The sequence below is a fragment of the Notamacropus eugenii genome, chromosome 1 (genome assembly GCF_028372415.1).
Source record: "Notamacropus eugenii isolate mMacEug1 chromosome 1, mMacEug1.pri_v2, whole genome shotgun sequence".
Classification (NCBI taxonomy): Eukaryota; Metazoa; Chordata; class Mammalia; order Diprotodontia; family Macropodidae; genus Notamacropus; species Notamacropus eugenii.
The window spans coordinates 216,745,808-216,769,358 of record NC_092872.1 but is presented as its reverse complement, the minus strand read 5'-3'; the positions used below and the strand labels follow the sequence as shown (position 1 = coordinate 216,769,358).

The 23,551-nt window shown below is 42.2% G+C and overlaps 1 protein-coding gene across 1 annotated transcript in view; it reads right to left on the bottom strand.

Moving 5' to 3' along the window:
* Positions 1–23,551, bottom strand: part of ABCC2 (ATP binding cassette subfamily C member 2) — a 70,378-nt gene that overhangs the window by 22,700 nt on the left and 24,127 nt on the right. Inside the window, exons 6-19 of the mRNA XM_072627207.1 lie at positions 23,168–23,223; positions 19,133–19,364; positions 16,298–16,473; positions 14,198–14,375; positions 13,045–13,299; positions 11,600–11,665; positions 10,586–10,723; positions 8,682–8,828; positions 7,098–7,182; positions 5,958–6,024; positions 5,366–5,492; positions 3,725–3,901; positions 2,001–2,168; positions 211–391 (exon numbers count right to left, since the gene is read on the bottom strand). Of these exons, the coding sequence (XP_072483308.1) occupies positions 211–391; positions 2,001–2,168; positions 3,725–3,901; positions 5,366–5,492; positions 5,958–6,024; positions 7,098–7,182; positions 8,682–8,828; positions 10,586–10,723; positions 11,600–11,665; positions 13,045–13,299; positions 14,198–14,375; positions 16,298–16,473; positions 19,133–19,364; positions 23,168–23,223 (2,053 nt within the window). The remainder of the gene's footprint in view (positions 1–210; positions 392–2,000; positions 2,169–3,724; positions 3,902–5,365; positions 5,493–5,957; positions 6,025–7,097; positions 7,183–8,681; positions 8,829–10,585; positions 10,724–11,599; positions 11,666–13,044; positions 13,300–14,197; positions 14,376–16,297; positions 16,474–19,132; positions 19,365–23,167; positions 23,224–23,551) is intronic.

The window sequence follows — 23,551 nt, the reverse complement described above, 5'->3', positions numbered from 1 at the left end:
CCACAGTTTCAGGGAGTGCATCTGGAATCTGAGTCAGGGACTGAGTCTGGATAAATAATCTCCAAGTACCTTAATTAAAAGTGTTGATGATCCCAAACCCCATTTTTAATAGGAACCTCTGCTCGTGCTCAGTACACAGAAGAATAAACCACATGGTCTGATACCAACTCCCAGGTACAATTTTATCTTACATGACATTTACTCCCATACCTGTGGCCTCTCCTTCCGAGCTGTTCTGCTTGGCATATAGCTTCAGATTCTTGGCGAATGTCGCTCTGTTAGCCAACAGAGCACTGTAGGATCCTTTCTCCACTATGGCACCATTTGCCAAGACTACAATCTCATCCACTTGAGGAAGGAAGTGAATGCCATGTGTCACCAAGATGCGAGTCTGCAAAATGGAATCATTAGGTATCCCAAGTCTATTATCCACTCCTGCTGGGGCAGGCTGCAAATATCATCTCCCTCCATCCCATAAAAATGATCAAGAAAAGAAATGCTTTGGAACTCACTCTGGCTCCAATCTGGGGCCCCATCCTGCCTCTTTTCCTAACTTTTTTCAAGTCCATAATGATAATAATACTAATGATAATTCCATTCCACTCAAGAAGACAACACCTTTAACCTCCTTCTTAATTAGTCTTAATGAGACTAATATTTTGAGTTGTTTTGACCAGGTGAAGCAAGAGGGTTTGCACTATACACACTCCTATTCAGTTACCCTGCTGATCAAGAGAACATGTCCACAAAACATCTGATTGGTGGGGGAAGGGTGGTACAATCTGTGGCCAGAGGTTATACAAGGGGTCCCAAAGGTCTTGGTGTAGTTTAAAGCTGCACCAAGACCTTTAGGAAACCCTATATAATGAAGCTAACAGGTCCGCAGGATAACCAGTTCCGTGGCATTCTAGCCAATGAAATGAAGCAGCACAAGTTGCCTGATATTGACACGGGGAATTTTAAACCAAGAGGACCTCTGAAGCAGTTCTGTGACACACAAAAAGGCCCCACAGTTCCCTGAAAAAGAGCATCAGCTCTGGTGACAGAGGACTTCAGCTCTACCCCTTACTATCAATCAATTAAGAAGCATTTATTTAACACCTACTGTGTGTAAGGCACTGTGCTTGACTCAGGGTATACAAAGACAAAAAAAAGAGGAGCATTCTTGCATTCAGGGAGCTTGCTTTCTTCTGGGGAACATAGTATGCATGTATATAAGAATACCTAAAGTGAATAGAAGCTGATTTTCTGAGCGACAAAATGTTGTCAGTCACGGGTTATCAAGAAAGCCTTCACATGGAAGGTGGCACTTGAGCTGAGATTTGAAGGAAACAAAGGATTCAAAGAGGAGGGATTGAGGGACCCTCCGTGAAGGACTGAGGGACTCCCAGGACAAAGAAAGGGATGCAAGAGGAGCAGAACATGATGTTCTTGCAGAAAGAGACATAAAAGCAATAGCCACCATTTACACGACACTTTGGAATTTACAAAACATGTTCATAATAATCTTCTGGAGGTGGTGGCACACATGCTATAGTCTGTTTTAAAGATGGGAGAAGGTAAGTGATTTGCCCAAGGACACTCAGATGATAAGTGACCACACAAATATGAAACGCCAAGTTCAGTGTTGAACATAGCTTTGAACTCAACACAATACAACTATCTCCTAAAAAAGGAAAAGACTTCTGTCTGTCTCTCTCTCTCTCTGTCTCTGTTTCTGTCTCTCTCTGTCTCTTTCTCTCTCTGTTTCTCTTTCTCTCTGTCTCTGTTTCTTTCTGCCTCTGTCTCTCTCTTTGGTTCTCTGCCTCTTGCTGTCTCTGTCTCTCTCCCCAAACCCCAAGGGAGATAATAGTAATTGACAAAGAAGTAGTGTGAGTTCATCAAAAGCACAAACAAATAGTCTTCTATAATTGTATCCCTGGCACACAGTGGTGCTTTATAAATGCTTGCTGATGGATTTTTGGGTAGGCTGCCTCAGTTCTCTCCCTTTGTATTCTTACCTTGTCCTTCAATAGCCCATTTGGTCCAATGACTTTGTTGAAAAGATGCTTCCCTACATGAGAATCTACAGCAGAGAGGGGATCATCCAAAATGTAGATGTCTGAGTTATTGTAGACAGCTCTGGCTAGGCTGATTCGCTGCTTCTGCCCTCCACTGAGGTTTATGCCCTAAAAAGAAAAAAAAAGCATTTGTGTTCATCCTACTTCTTAAGTACAAGGGAGTTAAAGAATAATAATAACTTAGATCTGTTGTTGAGTCATCTCAGTCATATCCAACTCTTTTGTGACACCATTTGGAGTTTTGTTGGCAAAGGTACTAGAGTGATTTACCATTTCCTTCTCCAGCTCATTTTTCAGATAAGCTGAGGCAAACAGAGTTAAGTGACTTACCCAGGGTCACACAGCTAGTAAGTGTCTGAGGTCAGATTTGAACTCAGGAAAATGAGTCTTTCTGATTCCAGGCCTAGAGCTGTATCCACTGCACCAACTAACTACCCCAGCTCACCTTTAGGTACCTGCTTTAATGTTTATAAATTGTTTTACCTGCATGAGCTCACTTGATCCCCACCATGTACTCTGGGAGGTAGGTGTTATTATTATTATCATTTCACAAATGAGGAAATCGAGGCCTGGAGGGATTGAATGACTTGCCCAAGTCATGTAGCTAGTAAGTGGTAGAGGATGATTTGATTGTCTCTCACTCTATGAAGCTGACCTAGGATCTTCCTTCACAGATCAGAATTCTTCCAAGCCATGCTTAGCTCTGTTTTTCTTTTAATCAACTTTAAGCATGCTCACTCTCTCATTCTCTCTCTGTCTCTCTCTCTCTCTCTCAGTTGGGGTTAAGTGACTTGCCCAGAGTCACACAGCTAGTAAGTGTCTGAGGCCTCATTTGAACACAGGTCTTTCTGACTCCAGGGCTGGTGTTCTATCCACTGTGCCTCTTAGCTGTACCTTATAGACAATCATTTGACCTTTTCCTTTGAGTCCTTACCAGCTGGTTTCTCCAGCCTTCATTTATCCTTAGAATTTCTCCACTGTGGATCTCACACACTAATGCTATGCTCATGTAGCCCCCTAAATCATTACAGACCACAAAACACTGTGAGTCACTCAACAGAGTGAAGAGGAAGACTTTTAGCGAGGAGTCACAAGTCCAGTCCGCTACCCTCACCCTACTAAGGAAGGCAGTACAACATAGTGGAAAGAACATCAAAATAAGAGTCAGGAGTTGACTTCTTGACTGCTACTTATTAACTTGTGTGAGCTTGGGCAAGTCACTTAACTCCAAGGAACCTCAGTTCATTCATCTATAAAATGCAGGTGCATGTAAGGGTGGACCATCTTATCAGTAAGATGTGGAAAATATTACCATTGGGGTCCAGCTCAGGTTGTCATGAGGCACAGACCAGATAAATTCTCATTACTATTATTGCTATTATTACTAGCGAACTCCACACTAGAATGCATGCAGAATGGGGTAGTGGAGAGACATAGGAGCCAGGCAACCAGGGTTCAAGTCCTGGTTGGACCATTTAATTCCATTGTAACCTTTAGCAAATCACTTCATCTCTCTGGGCCCCACTTTACCCATCTATAAAATGAGGAGGGTTGGACTGGATGATCTCTAAGTTCCCTCCCTCTCTATCTATGATCCTATGACTTCTAAGGACCCTCTCAGCTCTCTGAGTCTAGGATCCTAAATCACTTTGAGCTCCAAGTACCTTCTCTCCGATTTCAGTGAGGTCCCCTCCAGGCAGTATTTTCAAATCTGGGAGTAGAGCACAAGCCTCTAGAACCTGCTGGTATCTCTTTTCATCCAATGGGGCCCCAAACAGAATGTTGTCTTTTAGAGTGCCATTCTGGATCCATGACTGCTGAGGGACATAGGCTATGGAGCCCTGGATGGAGAAAGAGAAAATCATGCTGACATTTACAGTTATAAAAACAACGAGAATAAAGGAGTAAAGAGGAGACAATAAGAAAAGAATGATGTTTCTAGAGTTTTCATTTTGGGAAACAGAGAATGGATGAGGCCACTTGGGCACCCAAGATCTAGAAACATGGCCAGCACCCACTGCACTGACCATGGAGACAAAGACAACCATTCCATTCTCTGCTTGATAGACCATATTGGGTTTTTTGGAATTTTGTCTTCCCTGCATGATTCCCAAGGATAAAGAACAAGAAGATTTGGGGCGCAGGAGGTGAGGGCATAGGGCATATGTTTGTAGATACCCAGGTTCTAGTCAAGCCTGAATGATTAAGATGAACACAGATATGCCACTGGTGGCAGAGGCAATAAGAACAGCATGCAGCAAAGATAGCAAAAAGGCAGAAATTAGAGCCAGAGAATAATATGTGGGCTAGCAGAAAACTGTTTTGCATACTGCTCAAAAGAAGATCTATTTAGAATTGTCCCTCATAATAGGACCATTTAGTGGCAGAATGGTATTACTCTGAGAGTAGGACATTTCTGGGTAGTCATATGTAACCTTTGACCCAAAGGGCCAGTATATATGTCAGCTTCATCCCAGAGTCTCTCTCTCTTCAGGGACCTGAAGAATGAAATAAATTCTCTCACAGCTGCAAGTCAGAAGACCAGGATCACCAGCTCCTCCATTGCAGGCACAAAGCACTGAGTAATCAATCTCCACCAATGAAGCACTTAGCACTATGTGCCTGGCACATAGTAGGCACTAAATAAGTGTTTATTGAATGAATGAAGCTAATCTTATACAAACGGCCCTTTGACTCAAGGGTTACACATATCCAAACCAATATAGTCTAGGAGTAGAAGCTAACCTAGTTGAATCGACTGATTTTGAAGGAGGATCCAAGACATTGCACAGAAAGGGCAGCCTTTCCAGTCACAATGAGGTAACATAGGAAAAGGCATTTGTTACCCTCTGCTTTGCCATGGCATCCTAAGTAGCATGATTCCTTTACATCTACCTTGCAACTGAAAACTCCCATATACATTCTCTCTTCTCCATTAGAATGGGAGATCCTTGAGAGCAGGAATAGTCATATTTTTCTACTTGTATCTTTATCCCTTTACACAGCACTTTGCCTATAGCAAAGGGTTAATAAATATCTTTTCATTCATTCATTCATTCATTAATTCATTCATCTCTGGTTGGAGAGTGATCCGGAGCTGAGGTTATAACTAGTCTCTCAGCTCCAGTGCATGTTTTCAAATGAGATAAAAGAGCTAACTGTGACTTCCAGTTTTCAGACCTGAAATGCCTTAAGACATTTCACTAATTTCATTAAGAAATTTAATTTTTCAATTTCATTAAGACATTTATTTCTGCCTCTATGATCAAGTGTCTGAGATGCATCATCCAGCTATTTCCCCTTACCTTGATATTGATGTGCCCATGGATGGGCTCCATTTCTCCCAACATGGCAGACATCAGGGAGGATTTCCCAGAGCCAACAACCCCCACCACAGCTACCAGTTGGCCTGTCTTAACATCCAGAGTCACACTGAAAGACAAAAGAGACTATTTAGGGGAACAAAGGAGGGAAGAGAGAGATAGTTAGAGACATAAAGACTGAGACACAGAATCATATAGAGACCAAAGCCCAGAGTCTCCAAGGGTATTCTGGCATTGGGGTATGTTATCCTTCAAAGTTGGAGACTTTGCCCTCCCAAACCCATGACTTAGTTTCTCCCTCCATCATGTCTACCAGAGCTATGTCCAAGTATTCAATTCAGCAAGCTTTTATTAAGTACTTATTGAGTATGTGCAACTTTTATCTTAAGGAATTCATCTGACCCATGAATCTGTAGCTTTTCTTCTCCCCATTCTCTTGCTTAGAAAAATCCTCTCTTGCATGGCTTTTTCTGTCTGTTTCATTCAGAGAAGTTATACAGAAAAATGCTTCATTCTAAGGCTGGGCACAACAATGAGAACGCTTCAGAAAATGGCAAAGGTGTTAACTACTCACTTTCTGACAGCTGGTTCAATACTTCGGTCCCAGGTAAAGGAGGCCTCGTGGAACTGAATAGCTTTGCCTGTTGAGAGAAACGTAAGCTCTTTCAGCTAGAGACAAGGCAGAAAATGTGGCCAGATCTATTGTTCGAACTGCCCCTCAGTTTCTACTACAACAAGTTGAATACCTCTTGTCCCAGACTATCCATTCTTAGACACTAATTCCTGCCACAATAGGAGATACATAAAAACTATTAGGATAAGACAAGGATTGGCTCAGGTCTTTCCCGTTGTGAGTGTCTCAGACCCTGTCCAGTCTCCTTGGCTGGAGTCTTGCTGCCTAAACTACCTCCCCCAATACCAGCTATGATCTTTGAAGTCCTTCCTTAGTAGCTAGTCTTGGTCAGTCATTGCCTATCTCTGAGTCTCATTTCTTAAAGGCCCCTTCCTCTTCAGAATGTTCTTCTGCTTCTGCCATCTGCGAATGTCCACTCTCCAAACTGCCTTGTGTTTATTTACTTTATTTTTATGCTGTTCACACTTATGTACTTGTCTCCACTGTTTGAATATAAACACAATGAGAGCAGAGATGGTCTCATCCTTTGTACTCTCATCCCCAGCACCTAGGACAGTGCCTGGCTTATAGTAGGCACTTAATAGATGCTTACTGATTGATGGATGGATGCCTGGTCTTCACTGCTTTGATGTCCAGTTTCTAGACCCTTCTGAAGATCTGCCTACATCAATACCTCTCTTTTATCTGCATTCATGTGAGTTCTTCTGGCCCTACTTCACTCTGCGATCATCACTACTATGGCAGCATACCTAATATATGTGACCCAGGTTGTGTGATAAATTTACGGATGACCTGTGGCTACAATACATATCTCTTTATTCTTAGTCCAGTTATCTATCTTCTAGGTCTGTGATGTCCAATGGTTGCTCAATATACTATGTTGCATATATACTTTTAATATTTAAATGTAAAATAGTTTTGTTTTAAGAATTTGGTAACATCCACCCTACTCATTTCTCCTTGCTCCCCTCAGTGGGAAAATTATAACTACTATGGAGATGCAAAAACAGATTTAAGAATCACTGCCCTGCATGCTCTCTGTGGGTAAACATGACCCAGTTTCCAAAAGCCATTATTTACCTGAATCAACATCCTGTCCAATGTTGGATGTATCCAAGTCACCTCCAGTCAAGTACTTTTCCAGGCGCTCAGTGGAAACACTAACCTATAAGAAAGTACAAAATATCCTTAAGAATTAAAAGCCACTATGAACTGATGCTAAGTGAAGTGAGCAGAACCAGGAGAACATTATACACAGTAACAGCCACAGCATGCGAGGACCCTTCACAGCAATTTAAGGACCTAAAACATTTTCAAAGGACTCCTGATGCAAAATGCCATCCATATCCAGAGAAAGAATTCAGAATGAAGCAGAGTATATTCTCTTTTGTTAGGTTTTATTTTGTTTTTCTCATGGTTTCTCCCATTCATTTTAATTCTTCTATGCAACATGACTAATTTGAAAATGTGTTTAATAGGAATGTATATTGTTGTTGTGTTCGTCCTTCATTTTCGAAGAAGACCATGACATCAGAGAAATGATGATGTGACTTGCACTTGACTTTGTTTTGAGTGAGAGAGGGCTGTGCAGGTCACCAGTCTCACTTTCTCCTCCTGAGCCATCTGGATCCACTGACCAGATATTCATCAGGATGACTGGAGACAGTGCCCGTATAAGGTTGCATGCTATCTTGGGGAGGAAGGAGGGAAGGAGGGAAATCCTGTCACTGAGTTTCCTACCTATGGTAGGGCCCTCTGAGAGAAAAGAAAGGGATAAAATGCCAAAGAAGTCACTGAAAGCATGCATAGTTGTGGAGGCTGGAGATTTATATGGAAGAGGTCACCAAAACTGAGACAGGAGACTTTAACTCACCAGAAGCAACATAGGACCATTCCAAAGCCCAGAGGGAAGAATAAGGCAAATCAAATCAAGATGTGCTTATACATCTAAGAGAAACATTTTTACCTGCTACTTTCCAGTGAGACAGGTACAATAGATATATTTCCATTTTACAGAGGGGGAAACTAAGGCTCAGAATTATGAAGTGATTTAACAAAAATCAGACCAGACAGCTCTAGAAGACCAACAAGCCCCTAGAATGGCAGGGTTGTTGGGAAAGGCCCCTTGTCCACCCCAAAATGCACCAAAGTATTCTAAGAACACTCAGTACTTTGAGCAAGTAATTTCATGTCTCTAGGCCTTGGTTTCTTCATTTATTAATTGGGGAATCAGGAGAGGAAGATCTCTAAAGTCCCTTCGAATTCTCTTATCCTATGTTCTGTTTTATATCATAAACCTCTGCTATAAAGCTTATCATGACATACTCTTAGCAGCAAGGTAAAATAGAGGAGTCAGGATGACCTGAATTTGAATCCAGCTTAGATACTTATTAGCTGGATGATCCTGGGAAAGTCCCTTAGTCTTTCTCAGCCTTAGTTTCTTAATTTGTAAAATTGAAATACAGTAGTCCCTGCCTTACAGGGATGTAATGAAGATCCAATGAAATAATATATATAAAATGCTTTGTATATCTATCATCATCATTGTAATTATCCTCACTGCTACATTACTCTTCCTCCCCATAATTATCATCATTATTACTCCTCCTGCGACTCCTCATTGTTAACATAATTATCGTCACTACTGCTATTGCTGCTGCTTACCTGGAGTAGGGAAGAGATCATCATCGGGAGCATGGCCAGGGGGAAGCGGAGGATGTTAAACAGAGTGATGGATGTGAAGGCCTTTTGTGCGTCCAAAATATTATTCTCATCCACCATAACATAGACGGTGAAAGTGATCACTGATACCTGAGAATCATAAGGTCATTGAGAAAACTGGGTGCTTTTAAAGGACAATAACTAGCCTAACTCTAACTTTGAAACATGTACATTCAAAACATATCATTTGGGCGTCAATCAATCAACGAGCATCTATTGAGCACCTATTCCAATCTGCCGGCTGAGAACCTTGCCTCATATTTTAAAGAAAAAGCTGAGGTCATTTGCCATGAGCCACTTCTCCTTTCCACTCAGCTCATATCACTTAAATACCTTCTGACATGATCTCCATTACCTCTGCCTTACAAGACAAAGAGAGCTTACTTCTTATCAAGGCAAAACCCTTTACCAGCACAAACAATCTCATTCCAGCTCCTCTCCTCCAACAGAATGCCCCTTCTGTCAACACCACCCTTTCACTTATCTTCAGTCTCTCTCTGTCTATTGCACAGTGCCTGGAACAGTAGGTACATAATAAGTATTTATTGATTGTGTCAGGCACTAGGCTGGGTGCTGGGGATTCAAAGACAAAAACGAAACAGTCCCTGACCTCAAACAGTTTATGATATTCTATAGCTCCCAGGTGCCAGCACTTTATATCTTCTCCCACAAGCAGCTTCCTTCCATTTCCCACATGGGTGCCTTCATCTTAGGTGATCCAGACAAAGCCCAGTTACACATATAAACATTCAAAGGCTAAATAAAGTATGATTTTAAAAGGACTATTGATTTGTTAGGGGAAATTTGGGCAATTGCGACTTTTTAAGCAAAAGGTGAGTCACTCAGAGTCAGGAGGCTCTGGTTTAAGCCATGGAACACCAGGCCAAGAGGTGCAAGTGCAGGTGCAGGTACAGGTGCAGGTACAGGTGCAGGCAGAATGGACAAAGAACCCGACCAAATAAGGAGGAAGCTGGGATGAGGGGGTGAGGCTGAACAAAAGCTGCTCAGCCCAGCTGTGGCCATTAGGGGCAGTGTGGTGATGGAAGGTTCCAAGCCAAATGATTCCCTATTGATCAGAGAGAACTAACTTTATTGGGCAAGAGCTCCAGGCACATTTCAGCACACCTGGAGATGGAGAAAAGTGAGTAACTTTTCATAAGGGTTTGTTGCTCTCTGCTGCCACCTCTAGCTGAAAGAGGAAACGGAGAGAAGTTCTGTAGCTGTTTTGGTGCCCAGGTGAGTCTGGTCTTGTCTGCTCACAACAAAAATTTAACTAGAGGCTTTCACAGGTATGCAGTATAGTCACGGTGTGCTGGAACCAGCCCATAGGAGTGGATTGTTAATTTCAGTGTGAGCATTTACACTCCAGATATCTGCAAATTCTACAGATCATGACTTGATTTATTGTTTATTGTCTGGACTTAGGACAGGGATGGAAAAAATATTAACAATTAAAATTAAACTTAAAAGTATGTCTGGAGCACTCTTCCCATGACCCCTCCCAAGAACTAGTTGCTAAACATTTTTCACCCCTGACTATGCCCTGCTTTGCCTGTGGGCCCCATTGTATCCCATTTGCTGCATTACATTGAGGGGGCTCATCAGGGTAAACAGAGGAAACTATACCTAGGGTATCAGAGACTGTGTTTACTTTTTCTTTGTATCTCCAGACCTTCATGCTGCACTTGGAACATAGTAAACCCTTAACAAATGCCTGTTGATTGACCATCATGGCATTACATGGACCGTGGGTGGGGCGGGGTAGGACAGTCTGCTCCCTCCGGGACACTGTCCTGAGGAACCAATGACACTCATTTCATTGACCCAGATTGTTCCCTCACACTTACCAGAACAGGCGCCAGGTTGAAGATGAATACAACAACAGACTGAAGCAAAGCGAACGACCGCAAGTTCTTCAGCTCCGTCTTTCGAATTCCCTGGATCTGCTCCATAAATGAAGGCTCCCAGGCAAAGTATTTCAGGATCTAGCAAAGTCAAAAGGCCACTGCATTTTAGAGCTGGAAGGAGATTTGGGGGGGGTCTACTCATCCAAAGGCTTTATATTCCAGATTAAGATGTGTAATATCAAGTGACTTGTCCAAAGCTATGTAGCAAGTTAAGGCCAGATTCCCCAATTCCTAGTTCTTTGCCTTTCGCAGGATGTCCTGCTGATCACTGACACATACACTTTAGAAAGTATTGCCTATTGGGGTCTTAGGACATAACATCTTGGGCAAAATCTTGGGAAATGGAAAACTTTGAGAGAGAACCATTTGAGCTACAGCTCAAATCATGTCAATAAAAGGATCCTCAAGGGCAAGAACCCGAGTCTTTGAGTAAGTTCAAAAGCTGAGAAGGGCAGTACTTCAACATTCAAGAATCTGTGATTTCACTGTAGAAGAGTCCCTCCAACAATGCAAATCCAGCTTCAATATAACTTATTAGATGGTCTTCATGAGTAAGTGGCTGAAGAAGTCATCACTTTGATGACAAGTAGGTGATAAAACTCTCTGAACTCAAATTGGTCCTCGGACAACAGCAGTCCATCTCTAGGTCCCTACTCAAAGTCTTTCCAGCTTGGTAGTAACTGCCAGAATTCTCATTCCACCAACACGGCCTTGGAAAACCCTAGATCACCACTATACCACAAAGGGGTATTGGAGGATGGCTAACTTTAATGGAGGAATAAGGAGTAGTAAGATATGGAAAATGAGATTCTACAGGGTTGTCAGGTGGACCATGGCACTCACCAGGACAAAGGGGGCAGAATCTCAGATCTCTGAAAGTTCGTGAAAATCAGGAGGCTAATGAATGCCTATGACCACACTGTGGGGGAGGAAGCCCCAGGCTCTGCTTCTCACCTTTATTCCACTGAGAACCTCATTCATGAGTTTCAGACGCTTATCCTTGTTCTTCATGTTCTCAACCTGCCAGGAGAGAAGGAATGTATGTTATGTATCTACATATGAACACATATCATATACATGCATACCTCTGTGTACGTATACATACATATACGTAAATATGTGTGTCTACATATATACATACACACATATATGTATATACTTACATATGAGGGAGCTAGGTAGTTCAGTGGATAGAGCACTGGGCCTGGTGTCAGGAAGACCTGAGTTCAAATCAAGTCTCAAACACTTACTAGCTGTGTGATCCTGGGGAAATTCTTTAACTTCTCTTTACCTTAATCCACTGGAAAGGAAAATGGCAAACTACTCCAGTATCTTTGCCAAGAAAACCCCATGGACAGCGTTGATGTGCGATGGTCCACAATGTCGCAAATAGTAGGACACAAGTGAGCAACTGAACGCCAACAACTGCTCCTTATAAACGTCTATGTATGCATGTATATGATGAAAAGATATTGTATTATGTGTATATATTCACACACACATTTATATATATATATATATGTACATGTATATGTGCAGATATATCGCAGGTATATGTTCCACTTCAGATCTGGTCCCCCTCCATCTTCTGTAGAATATTTCCCCTTCTATCATCCCTGCCATCTCAATTTCTCCCTATCCACAAGCATGCCAACTCTCCCTTATCCATAAAAAACCTGTACTAGATCCTATATTCATAGTAGCTACCATCAGTTATCTCTCCCACCTCTTCTTAGTTAAATTCCTTGGAATAAAACTATCTACACTTAATCCCTCTATTCTCTCTCCTCTCTCTTTTAAACATTCTGCCATCTAGCTTTCAACCTCTTTGTTCAACTGAGACTGCTTTCCCAAAGTTACCAAAATCTAACTGACAAATTGAATGGTCTTTACTCTATCTTCACCCTTCCTGGTCTCTCTGCAGCACTTGAAAACATGAACCACCTTCTTCTCCTGGATACTCCCTCCTCTCTGGATTTTCCTGGACTCTGCTTGCTCTCTCTTTCTCTTCCTCCCTCCCTCTCTCTCTCCCCCTCCCTGTCTCTCTCCTTCCTCCCCCTCCCTCCCTCTTCTCCCTCCCTCCCTCTCTCTCCTCCTCCCTCCCTCCCTCCTCTCCCTCCCTCCCTCTCTTTCTCTCTCTGTGCATTTAGCACAGTGTAAGCATACTGAGCATACAGTGAGTACTTAATGGCCTGAATGTCTGATTGGTGTACCATAATATTATTTTCCTGGTTTTGCTTACTTCATTTTCTATCATTTCATCTAAGTCTTACCATTTCTTACCTTCACCTAAGTTACAAATCCAAACTTTCATTTCCAGAGGTTACAAAAAGGAAAGGTTTCAGATTGTATTTCCATGTGTAAAAGAATGAAGTTATTTTATTCCCTTATATTCTTACCTGAATTGCTCTGCATTTGGTGGCCAGCACTCCATTAACAGGAATAAGTAGTATCATCACTCCTAGACCTGCAAGGATAGAGGGTCCTAGCTCCATCCACAAGAAGACAATGGATAGCACAATTTGAAAAGGACACGACCATAGCAGGTGAATAAAGTTGGTTACATCCATAAATCGCTGGGCATCCACAGACATCAGGTTCACTGTTTCCCCAATAGTGTACTGCCTCCGAGCATTGTTGGAAATGGTCATTGTCTAAAGAGAAAATCTTGGATTAGTACCCTAGACTAACACCACTTTGGAGCTGGAGGAAAGGGACTTAAAGGCAGCCATTTATTCAAGAAAGTAAGATAGCAAGGAGAAAACAATCAGTTAACAAATAATTTATTGAGTGATTGGTTCTGGCCTCAGACAAAATGGATAGAGGAATGTCATCTTGAGTCATCTCCCCATTTGGGCAGTCTGGTTACTTGTAGTGAGTGAAGAACTTTTGGAGTGGAGAGAACTATGGAATCCACACTTGAGGTCAAGTAACTTGCCTTTCACTAGACACAATTCTTTTTTCTAGGATCTGAGCCCTATTGGCATAAACCCACTAAACAAAATGGATAGAGGACCATGTTTCTGAGCCTTCCCCCATAGGAAGTGGTGAGCACTTACAGCAAATGAAGGCCTTTTAGAGTGGAGAGAACCATAGCATCCACACCTGAGGTCAAGTCAATTGCCTTTTATCAGGCATATTTTGTTATTTCTAGGCTCTGAATCTTGTTGGTGTAAGCCTCTTATTCTCTTGTGTGGGATCAGGTTAGATCCACCTCTATTGCCACTTCTCTCCCCAAATCTCTTTGTCTCATGATCTTTTCAGTCCACCAATTCACTATTTGGGAGGACATACCAGATTTCTTGGTCATGATACATAATCAAGAAATGTCCCATAGGCAAGGAGCATAAAGCTACTAATGTTCCCTTCCCTGGATTTAAGGAAGCACACAGATGACCCCATTTCTGCCTTTGGGCAAATGCCCACTTACCTTCTGAAGTTCTCCAACCATCAGTGATGGTGGGAAATAATGGAGCTATCTTATGATAGCTCCAATCATAGTAGCTATTTGGGGACAGAAGTTGTTTTCTGGAGACCCGTGATTCTGCTTACCTTCCTATAAACAGCAGCCATGAGGGTTGTCCGCACTGACATGCCCAGAAAGAAGCAATACTGAAAGTACCACTGAAGGCTGAAGGACTGGATGAGGGCTACCACAAAGAAGAGGGCAGAATACCCGTAGCCTTGCCACACATATGTTGAGGGGTCACTAGCAAATGAGATCATCAGCCTGCCAGAGAAAAGCCAAAGAAGTGACACCATCCAGATCTCCAAGGACCTTGAACCCCTCACTTTGACAGACAGGTGGGACCCTGTCTGAGCTCTGGAGACTAGAATTACTGGCGTGCCGATCAGCCTCCTGGCTTGACAACCAAGCTCCCTTCCTCCCACTCTGCCTCCCTGACTTTACTGAGAGTCAGGCCAGATTTGGGATTGAAGGATCCGGTTTCAAATCCTGCATCTGCCACTTATTGACTTTATGACCTTGGGTCCTCTCTCTCCCTCAGTTTCCTCATCCACAAAAATGAGGAGATTATACTTAATGATTTTTTAAGTCCTTTCCTGCTTTAGGTTTGTATCCTATGGGGAAAAGCAAAAGTAGAGAGGGCAATGTAAGGCACTGAGGTTATCATTCCCTTCTCTTAGCCTTACTTCTCCTCTCTTCCTGTGAATCAGCCTGTCCTGAGCGTCAGTGGGATAGACTGAGGGGGTTATAGCTGCCCTTGCCCAGTTGGAAATGCAGGCTTGCTAAGCAAGCAGGAGATGCGATGCCTCTGGTGTAAACTGAAAAGGTTTCTCCTCTAGAATGTGGCTTTTGATAGTCCACAGGAAAGAATAGGTTTGCAAAGTATTAAAGAACAACTAATCCAACCTTCTCATTTTATATCTGAGTAAACTGAGTCCTAAAGAAGTTCTCCAGGTTACATGGCTTATGACAGGACTAGAACTGAGGTCCCTGGTCTTGTGCAAGTCATTATAATATACCTAAACCCCCATGGAAGGCCACTGTTAGACAGAAGGCATTCACCAAAAGCAAAATGGGAGCGTTCCCCTGGCAATGCAGGCTACCAAATGCACCTCATTTAGTCAACAACAATTCTATTGTGCAGGAAATAGGATCTATGAGTCTGTCTTAGGTTTCCCTAAAAAGCCCAATCTAATCCAATAAGCATTTATTAAATCCCTACAGTATATAAGATATTCTACTAGGCTCCAAAAGACTAAAGACCAAATGAAAAAGCTGCCTTCAAGGAGTTTTCTTTCTACTGGGAAAATGCCACAGGTGAACAGATTAAGTGTAATATGTAACAGATACATAAACATAATACATAACAGATACACAAATTGAGTGCAGCGAGGACGAACAAGTAGAGGGATGAAGAAGGCTTTCTGTAAACAGTGGCATATGAGCCATGAGCCCTGAAACAGCCGATGATTCCAAGAGGCAGAGGCAAGAATGGAGTGCGTTCCATGTACGGAGGCCAGGCTGCTCAAAGGCATGGAAACCAGAGATAGAACATTCAGTCTGAGGAACAGCCACCAGGCTGGTGTGGTTACCACACAGGGTTTGAGAGATGGAGAACAGAGTTCAGGGAATAACAAGTTGTCCAATTTGGCCAGAATTCAGAGTGTGTGAAGGGGAATAACGGGAAACAGGCTTGCAAAGGTAGATAGGAACCAGATTGCAAATATGAAACTGGGCAGCTTGTAGGATGTCAGGGAAGCAATAGGGAGCCACTGAGGACTCTTAATTAAGAAAGTAATAGGGTCAGATGTGCTTTAGGAAGATTTTTTTGGCAACGACTCAGAGAATGGATTGGAAAGGAGACAGATCAGAAGAAGGACTTAATATGAGGCTATTACACTAGACCAGGTAAAAGGCAGTGTGAGCAGAAAGTATGACAATAACCACGCAAATGGAGAAAAGGAAAATAGGGATAGATGCAAGAAAAGCTTAGAAATGATAGAGGGAAGGAAAAGAGACCCACTACCATTTCCATCACCTTAGTTTTTGAAAACCACTCCTTTGTTTTCAATCAACTAAATGCATTAGGTCGCAGTAAAAAAGTTCAGTGGGCTAATGCCAGCCTTCTGCCTAGATAGACCAGCACTTTATCCCCCACAATGGCAGCACAACACTCCACAACTCACTTGAGAAGCTGAGGACTCAGAAACGTCAGGATGTCTTGAGCCAGCTTATAAAAGAAAGACTTGATCAAAATACCACGGAAAGTTTTAAACAGAACTTTGATCAACCAGGACTTGGCAAAGTCATCCTTGGTTCCAGATATTGACTTTTTCTTCTTTTTTTTCTGTTTCATGTCTTCCTGAGAGCAAAAACAAATAATTGAGAAAGGATAGAAGAGCCATGAGTTAGGTTTCTATCAGTCTTCCAAAGTGGGTATCCAAGATTATATGTGTCTTTTGCCTCACATGTGATATAATAAATTTGAAAGCCCAGGGACAAAGACATACAGCTCAATTTTCTCATATTTGGAATGATTGGTAGGCATTCTTGCCTTTGGATGCACTTTTTCCAGTCTTCTAATTCCGGACCTCCTACCTTCTTTGGGTAAGTCTCTCTACTCTTTCCAGTTCCTTGGTTTGGCTCTTGGCCCAACATCCAACCACTCCACTGCTCCTTCCTACTCTGGGCTCTGAATCCCAGCACCTCCCACCCTCATGCAATCTACTGCTACTTCCTCAGTGCTTATGCATTAATGATTAATCCTTGCTCAGCCATGGCTGATGGGATATGTCTGTCACTCTGCTCCATCAGTCATTTTCCTCACCATCTCCTGGAACTCACTGCTGATTCCTGTCCTCTGTCCCTTTGCTTATGTTGTATCCTGTCCTTAGTCTGCCTCTCCCCACTCTTTTCTACCTACTTCAAAATCCTTTAATTCACCAAATGTTAATTGTGTCATTGTCTCCACCCCTAAACTCTAAGAACTGAAGTTGGTGGTCAACCAGCATTGAATGGTATCACGCAACACCTCTCTGGGGGTAGAGAGGGGACTGTATTACAATGGACTGCAGAAGTTAGGGGTTACAGGTGTTTGGGAGGTAGCCTGATGGTCATGGCAATACATTAAGAAGATCATCCTGGTAATGTTGTGGAGGAGAGATTCAGGGAGAAACTGGAAGCCAGGCGACCAGACAGGGGACCAGACAAGTTCAGGTGAGAGGTAATGAGGTTTTGGGCTAGCGTATTGGAAGTGGAAATAATCCTAAATAACATTTGTACAGTGCCCTAAGTTTTTAAATGTACCTTCCATGTTAGCTTATTTGATCTTTAAAACAACCCTGTGAGATCTCAGAGAAGTTAAGTGGCTCATCCAGGGGCATATAGTAAATGCCACAGGCAGCATTTGGACCCAGCTGTCCCCTGACTTCTGTGCTTTTTTTTCAGTAGATTGCTCCGCCTTTCATGGAAATGAAATGAAAAGGAGAGGACCATGCAGATGACACTGCAGAGAGAGACTCACCATGATATGGTGGCATGCACGTGTCTAGGTGGGGAACCGGGGTAAGAAATAAAAACCATATTCGTTTTGAACTTGAAGGACAAAGAATACCAGGGCCATTAACAGAAATATAGAAGACCTGGGGAAGAAATTATTGTGGGAGGAAAATGACTTCAGTGTTGGGGGTGTTAAACTTGAGAAGTCAGTGGGACATCCACCTAAAGATACCAAGTAGAAGCAGCTAGGTGGTGCAGTGGATAGAGCATCAGTGCAGGAGTCAGGAGAACCTGAGTTCAAATCTCACCTCAAACACTTGACACTCACTAGCTGTGTGACCTTGGGCAAGTCACTTTACCCCAATTTCCCCATCCTGGGTCATTTTGATGAATAGCTGGTCACTAGATTCAGATTGCTCTGGAGAAGAAGTGAGGCTGATGACCTGCACAGCCCTCCCTCACTCAAAACAAAGTCAAGTGCAAGTCATGTCATTATTTCTCTGATGGCATGGTGTTCTTTGGCAATGAACACACACACCAAGTAGAAGGTTGGAAATGTGGACCTGGAATTCAGCAGAGTTTTACTTCTATTTTAGCTAAAGTTCTAAGAGATAGTCAATGGAGAGGGTAAAGAGAGTGGTTCAAGGGAAAATCATGGAGAACAACTCCATCTAGACATTTAAGGCTCACTGAAATCCCAACCTCCTTCACAAAGTCATCTCTGAGGACTGTCTTTTCTCTTTGTTTAGTCGTTTCAGTTGTGTCCAATTATTTGTGACTCCTTTAAGGGTTCTCTTGGCAGAGATACTGGAGTGATTTGCCATTTCCTTCTCCAGCTTATTTTACAGATGAGGAAACGGAGGCAAACAGGATTAAGTGACTTGCCCAGGGTCACACAACTAATACATGTCTGAGGCTGGATTTGAACTCAGGAAGATGAATCTTCCTCAACTCCAGGCCCAGTGCCCGGTCACCGAGCTGCTCTTTCTCTTTACTTTGATCTGATCCATCTAGCATATATTTATTAAGCACTTACTATACACAAGGTACTGAGAATACAAAGACAAAATGAAAAGTATTAGTCCATGCCTTCAACGAACTTCCATTCAGTAACAGTAATGGCTTAGAATACACAATTTAGCACTTAGCTCTGTACCTTCTTGTATTGTTCTCAGTTAAAGAGCTCTAGATTGTGACCAGGACATTGGATTTCTGGCCTTAGTTCATGAAGCCTCATGCTATGTCACTTGAATCTTTCTGAGCCTGTGTCCCCATCTGCCCATGAGTCTGATGATACGTTTTCCATGTACTGTTGGTATCATGGCAAGGGTCCAATGAAATAATTGAAAATTGTAAAGTGCTTTACAAATATAGGGCATCATCCTCCCTGTTATTACCATGGGCACAGATATGCACCTAAGATAGGGAAGAGTGTGTGTGCATTCACGCGCGCATACACACACACACACACACACACACACACACACACACACACACATTCGTCAGTGCTCTGAGAAAGTTACCAACACAAGGTTGTCTTGGCTCTGACTGGTGCTTGGGCCATTCATGTTGGCTCCAGAAGTCTCCCGGGATTTCTTCTTCAGACGGCGTTTCTGCAGCGCCTTCTTGGCCTTCTTTACCTCTACTTCCATGTACTTTGTAAACGTCTTAGAGGTTTCTTGGGTTTTCTCATCTTCGTTCATATCCCAGACATCTTCCAAAGTCAAGGGTTGTTTATAGCCTTTCACAATGATACTGTAAAAGAAAGTTCACAGGATTATTGAGTTAGAGCCAGAAGGGACCTTCCAATCTCACCTTCTCCACTAGATCCTTCCCCTCTCACCTTTCTCTTACCTTTTGAAAAACAAACCAAAATCCACTTGACTCTGCAACCTCCTTCATCCTCCTATTTCCTTAATTTTTCCTGACTAATTTTCCTAAATAATTCATATTATTGCAATCACCTCCTTATTACCCACTAATTATCTCCCTATTATCTGTCTCCCATCCCAACATTCTATTGGAAACAGCTCAAGAGTCACCAGCAACCACTAAATCAACCCAATTAAGTCCTCACCCTCCTCCTGATCTCTCTGTAGCATTAACAGTTGACTCTTCCCTTCTGTCTTTCTTTTTTAAAATACATTTCTATTGATCATTCCCTTGTTCTTTAAATACTTTCATGTTTCTCTCTCCACAATATCTCTCCCATCCAGCTCCTTCAACAAATATCTGTTAAGACACCCTACAAGGCACCCTGAGAGATTTTTTAAAATGAAAAAAAAAATGATCTCTACCCTCAAGCGCATACTAGTTGTGGACATAAATGATGATGTGCATAGGCTACAAAACTTTATGTGTCAATTCCATGATATAAACAGAATGCTTCTAACCTTCACTGAAGGAGAGATCAATTTTGGCTGAGCTTTTCATAGGAGGCTTCATAGAGATGGCCAATATGGATAGATAGTATTAGGGTAACCAGTGGAGTGTTATAAGTTGGTAGGGGAAGAGGCATTCTAACTAGAGAGAGTAGTCTGGCTAAAGAGGCAGAAAAATGTAAAGAAAGTGCAAAAAGTAGTGAGTGCAATAGTATAGATAGGAAGTAGCAGAAAACAAACCAGGAAAGGTTGAGTGAGATTATGGAGGGCATTTCATGACAAAGAAGTCTTGAGATGGGGAGTCATTGCCTTAGTTCTTATCCCCCTCATCTGAAGTATTGCAATGGCCTCCTAACTGGCCTCCCTGCCTCACATCTCTCCAACCCATCCTCCAAATATCTGCCAAAGTGATTTTCCCTAAGTGCAGATCTGACCATGTCACTCCTCTGCTCCATAAACTCCTCTGACTCCCTATTGCCTCCAGGATCAAATAGAAAATTCTTTATTTGAGCTTTAATGTCTTTCACAACTTGACTTCAACCTGTCTTTCTAGCTTTATTCTACTTCATTCTATACCCCTGCTTCTTGTTATTATTGTAATTCTATGCAAATCTCTTATCTTTTTCCCAATCTCTTTCCTGAACTCCAGTTCTTATATTTCCAGCTGCTGATGGGATATCTCTGTCTGGATAGTTCAAGTGTTGCTCAGGAGGTCTTGAACCTAATTTACCATTTTTCTCTCCCTTTCCCCTCCCCTCCTCAGACAAGCTCTTCCTTCTGACTTCCCTGTTTCAGTTAACAGGTCTGCCATTCTCTTAGGCATTCAGGTTCTGAGTCCTGATGCCCTTGTTAATTCTTCCCTGCTTCTGATTGATTCCTGTACACTTTTTTCTCTAGAATCACTTTCACACGTGGACGTCCACTGCCATTTCCACTACTATCACTGACATTCAGGCTTTCTTAGCTCACACCTGCGCATATGGCTGAATTCTTCTGTCTTCTTTTATACAGTTTTGCTATGGCAGTGGCCTTCTAACTGGTCCCCCTGCCTATAGCTCTCTTACCTTCTAATCCAGGGGCAAGAAAACTGCAGCCTCAAGGCCACATGTGGCCTTCTAGGTCCTCAAGTGCAGCCTTTTGACTGGGTCCAAGTCTTTCAGAACAAATCCTTTCATTAAGGGGCTTTGTTCTGTGAAGCTTGGACTCAGTCAAAGAGCCGCACTTGGAAGGCCACTTGTGGTCTCAAGGCCACAGGTTCCCCATCCCTGTATCTAATCCTTCTCACACAACAAAATGCCATCAGATCAATCTTCCCAGAGTATTGGGTGGATTAGGTCACCTCCCCTGTTCAGTGAGTCCCCATTCTTAGACTTCTTCATTTGGCTTTCAAGGACATCCATAATCTTGCTCAGCCAAAAGGCTTTGTATTTCCTGCTCCTTCCTACCCATACTGTCTTACTTGTAATTTTCAGAACTTGCTTTCTGCCCTTTTTTGCCTTAGTATCTTGATTCATGGTTTTCCCTCTAGCCAGAATGATTTTTTGCTACAAGCATGGTAATAATAGCTAGCATTTAAATATTCACTTTGTGGTTTGCAGAGCTCTTTTAATGAGTCATCTCATTTGACCCTCATAACAACCTGTGAGGTGGGTGTGATTCTTGTCCCCACTTTACAGACGAGGAAACTAACTTGCCCAGGATCACACAGCCTACATCTGAGACAGGAATCAAATTCAGTTCTACCTGAATTTGTGCCTCCAGCACCCTATCTACACCTCTGACTCTCAAAAGTCTATCCATCCAATAAATAAATTTTTTAAAAAAAGGCTATCCATCCTTCAATATTGTCTCTATGAAGCCCTTTATGGAAAAAAAATAGCCAAAACTGATCTCTCCCTTCTCAGAAGCATGGCAGGACTTTGTCTATATTATATATAAGTCTCTTGTCACATAAAGGTGCGTTATCTTTGCTATGTGTAGCTAGCTGGCTCAGTAGATAGAATGCTAGGCCTGGACTCAGGAAGATGCATCTCCTTGAGTTCAAAACTAGCTTCAGACACTTACCAGGTGTATGACCCTGGGTGAGTCACTTAACTTTGTTTGGCTCAGTTTCCTCATCTGTAAAATGAACCAGAGAAAGAAATGGCAAACCACTCCAGTATCCCTGCTAAGAGAGCCCCAAATGGGATTACAGAGTCAGAAATAACTGAATGACAATATGACTGCTGTTAGGTCAGGGATCATATCTTTTTAATCTCCCAGGATCTCTAGTACAGGGCCTTACTTGATAAACATATGTTGAAATTAATCACGGTGTATTTTGAAACACACTTCCAAAGAACATCACCAGCTTTGAACTAGGAGGGCAAAGCTTAGTTGGCTGGTTCTTGCTGTTCTTCAGGCATTTTTCATTTGTATCTGACTCTCTGTGACCCCATTTGAGGTTTTCTTGGCAAAGATACTAAAGTAGTTTGCTATTCCCTTCTCCAGATCATTTTATAGATGAGAAAACTGAGGCAAACAGAGTTAAGTAAGTGTGTGAGATTAGATTTGAACTCATATCTTCCTAACTCCAGATCTGGTGCTCTATCCATTACACCACCTAGCTGCCCATTGAGCAATTACTGCCTGGAGTCTATCTCTAATCCTGTGCCTACAGTCACTCAGAACCTCTTCTGATTGCTATCAGTTCTTGTGCAACAAGTTGTTGCCAATGGATACATTTCATTTGTATGCTTGGACTGTTAAAAATTATAGCCAGGGATGTTTGTCTTCCTTTTCCCTGTCAATGTCCTTCTTCCCCATCCCCAGACCCTAGGAAGTAAATTCCATTCACCCATCTGGACATTAGCTAGCAGTAAATGAAACTTAATAACACTTAGAACATATTGTCCTCTGTTTGTATTTGAATAGGGAAACTATAGGAGTCAAAAAAAAGACTTCTTAAACCAACAAAATAAATCTATCATAGTAGGATTAAAGACAGACTGGTAGGTAATTATTTATCAGTAACAAACACTTGGACTTAACAGTCCATGCCAACTTTGTGTCCAGAGCAGAAGAGAATCAGAGACTGTCTCCAAATCCACTCTTATGTAACTTTCCATGTCCTCTCGAAAGAGAGGGAAGGGGAAGAGACAATTTTGAAGAACCAACCCATACCCAAGTGTATCCTACCTGTCAAACCAACTAAAGGTAATGGAACTAAGAAATGAGGCCGTGGCTGATGGATTCTGCAAGACACACAGAAAAGAAAAAATCAGACATAAACATAACAAGAAACTCTGAGATCAGGAACATTTCATTCTCCCACAGTTCAGACATTTCCCCAGACATTTAATCTGTTGCCCTGGAATCTGTCAGTCTAAAGGGCTTGTTGAGCATGTTTGAAGTTCTCAATATGCTAATAACTGGTACATGATTCATCAGGAGTTTTCTCCAAGATAATTATTAAATAAATGTCCAGGCTGAAGACAAGGAGATCCTTCTAAAGTCAACAAGTCAATGCTATAGCCATCCCCTGTTTCTAAAGCCCTTGAAAGTATCTCTATTATTCTATCC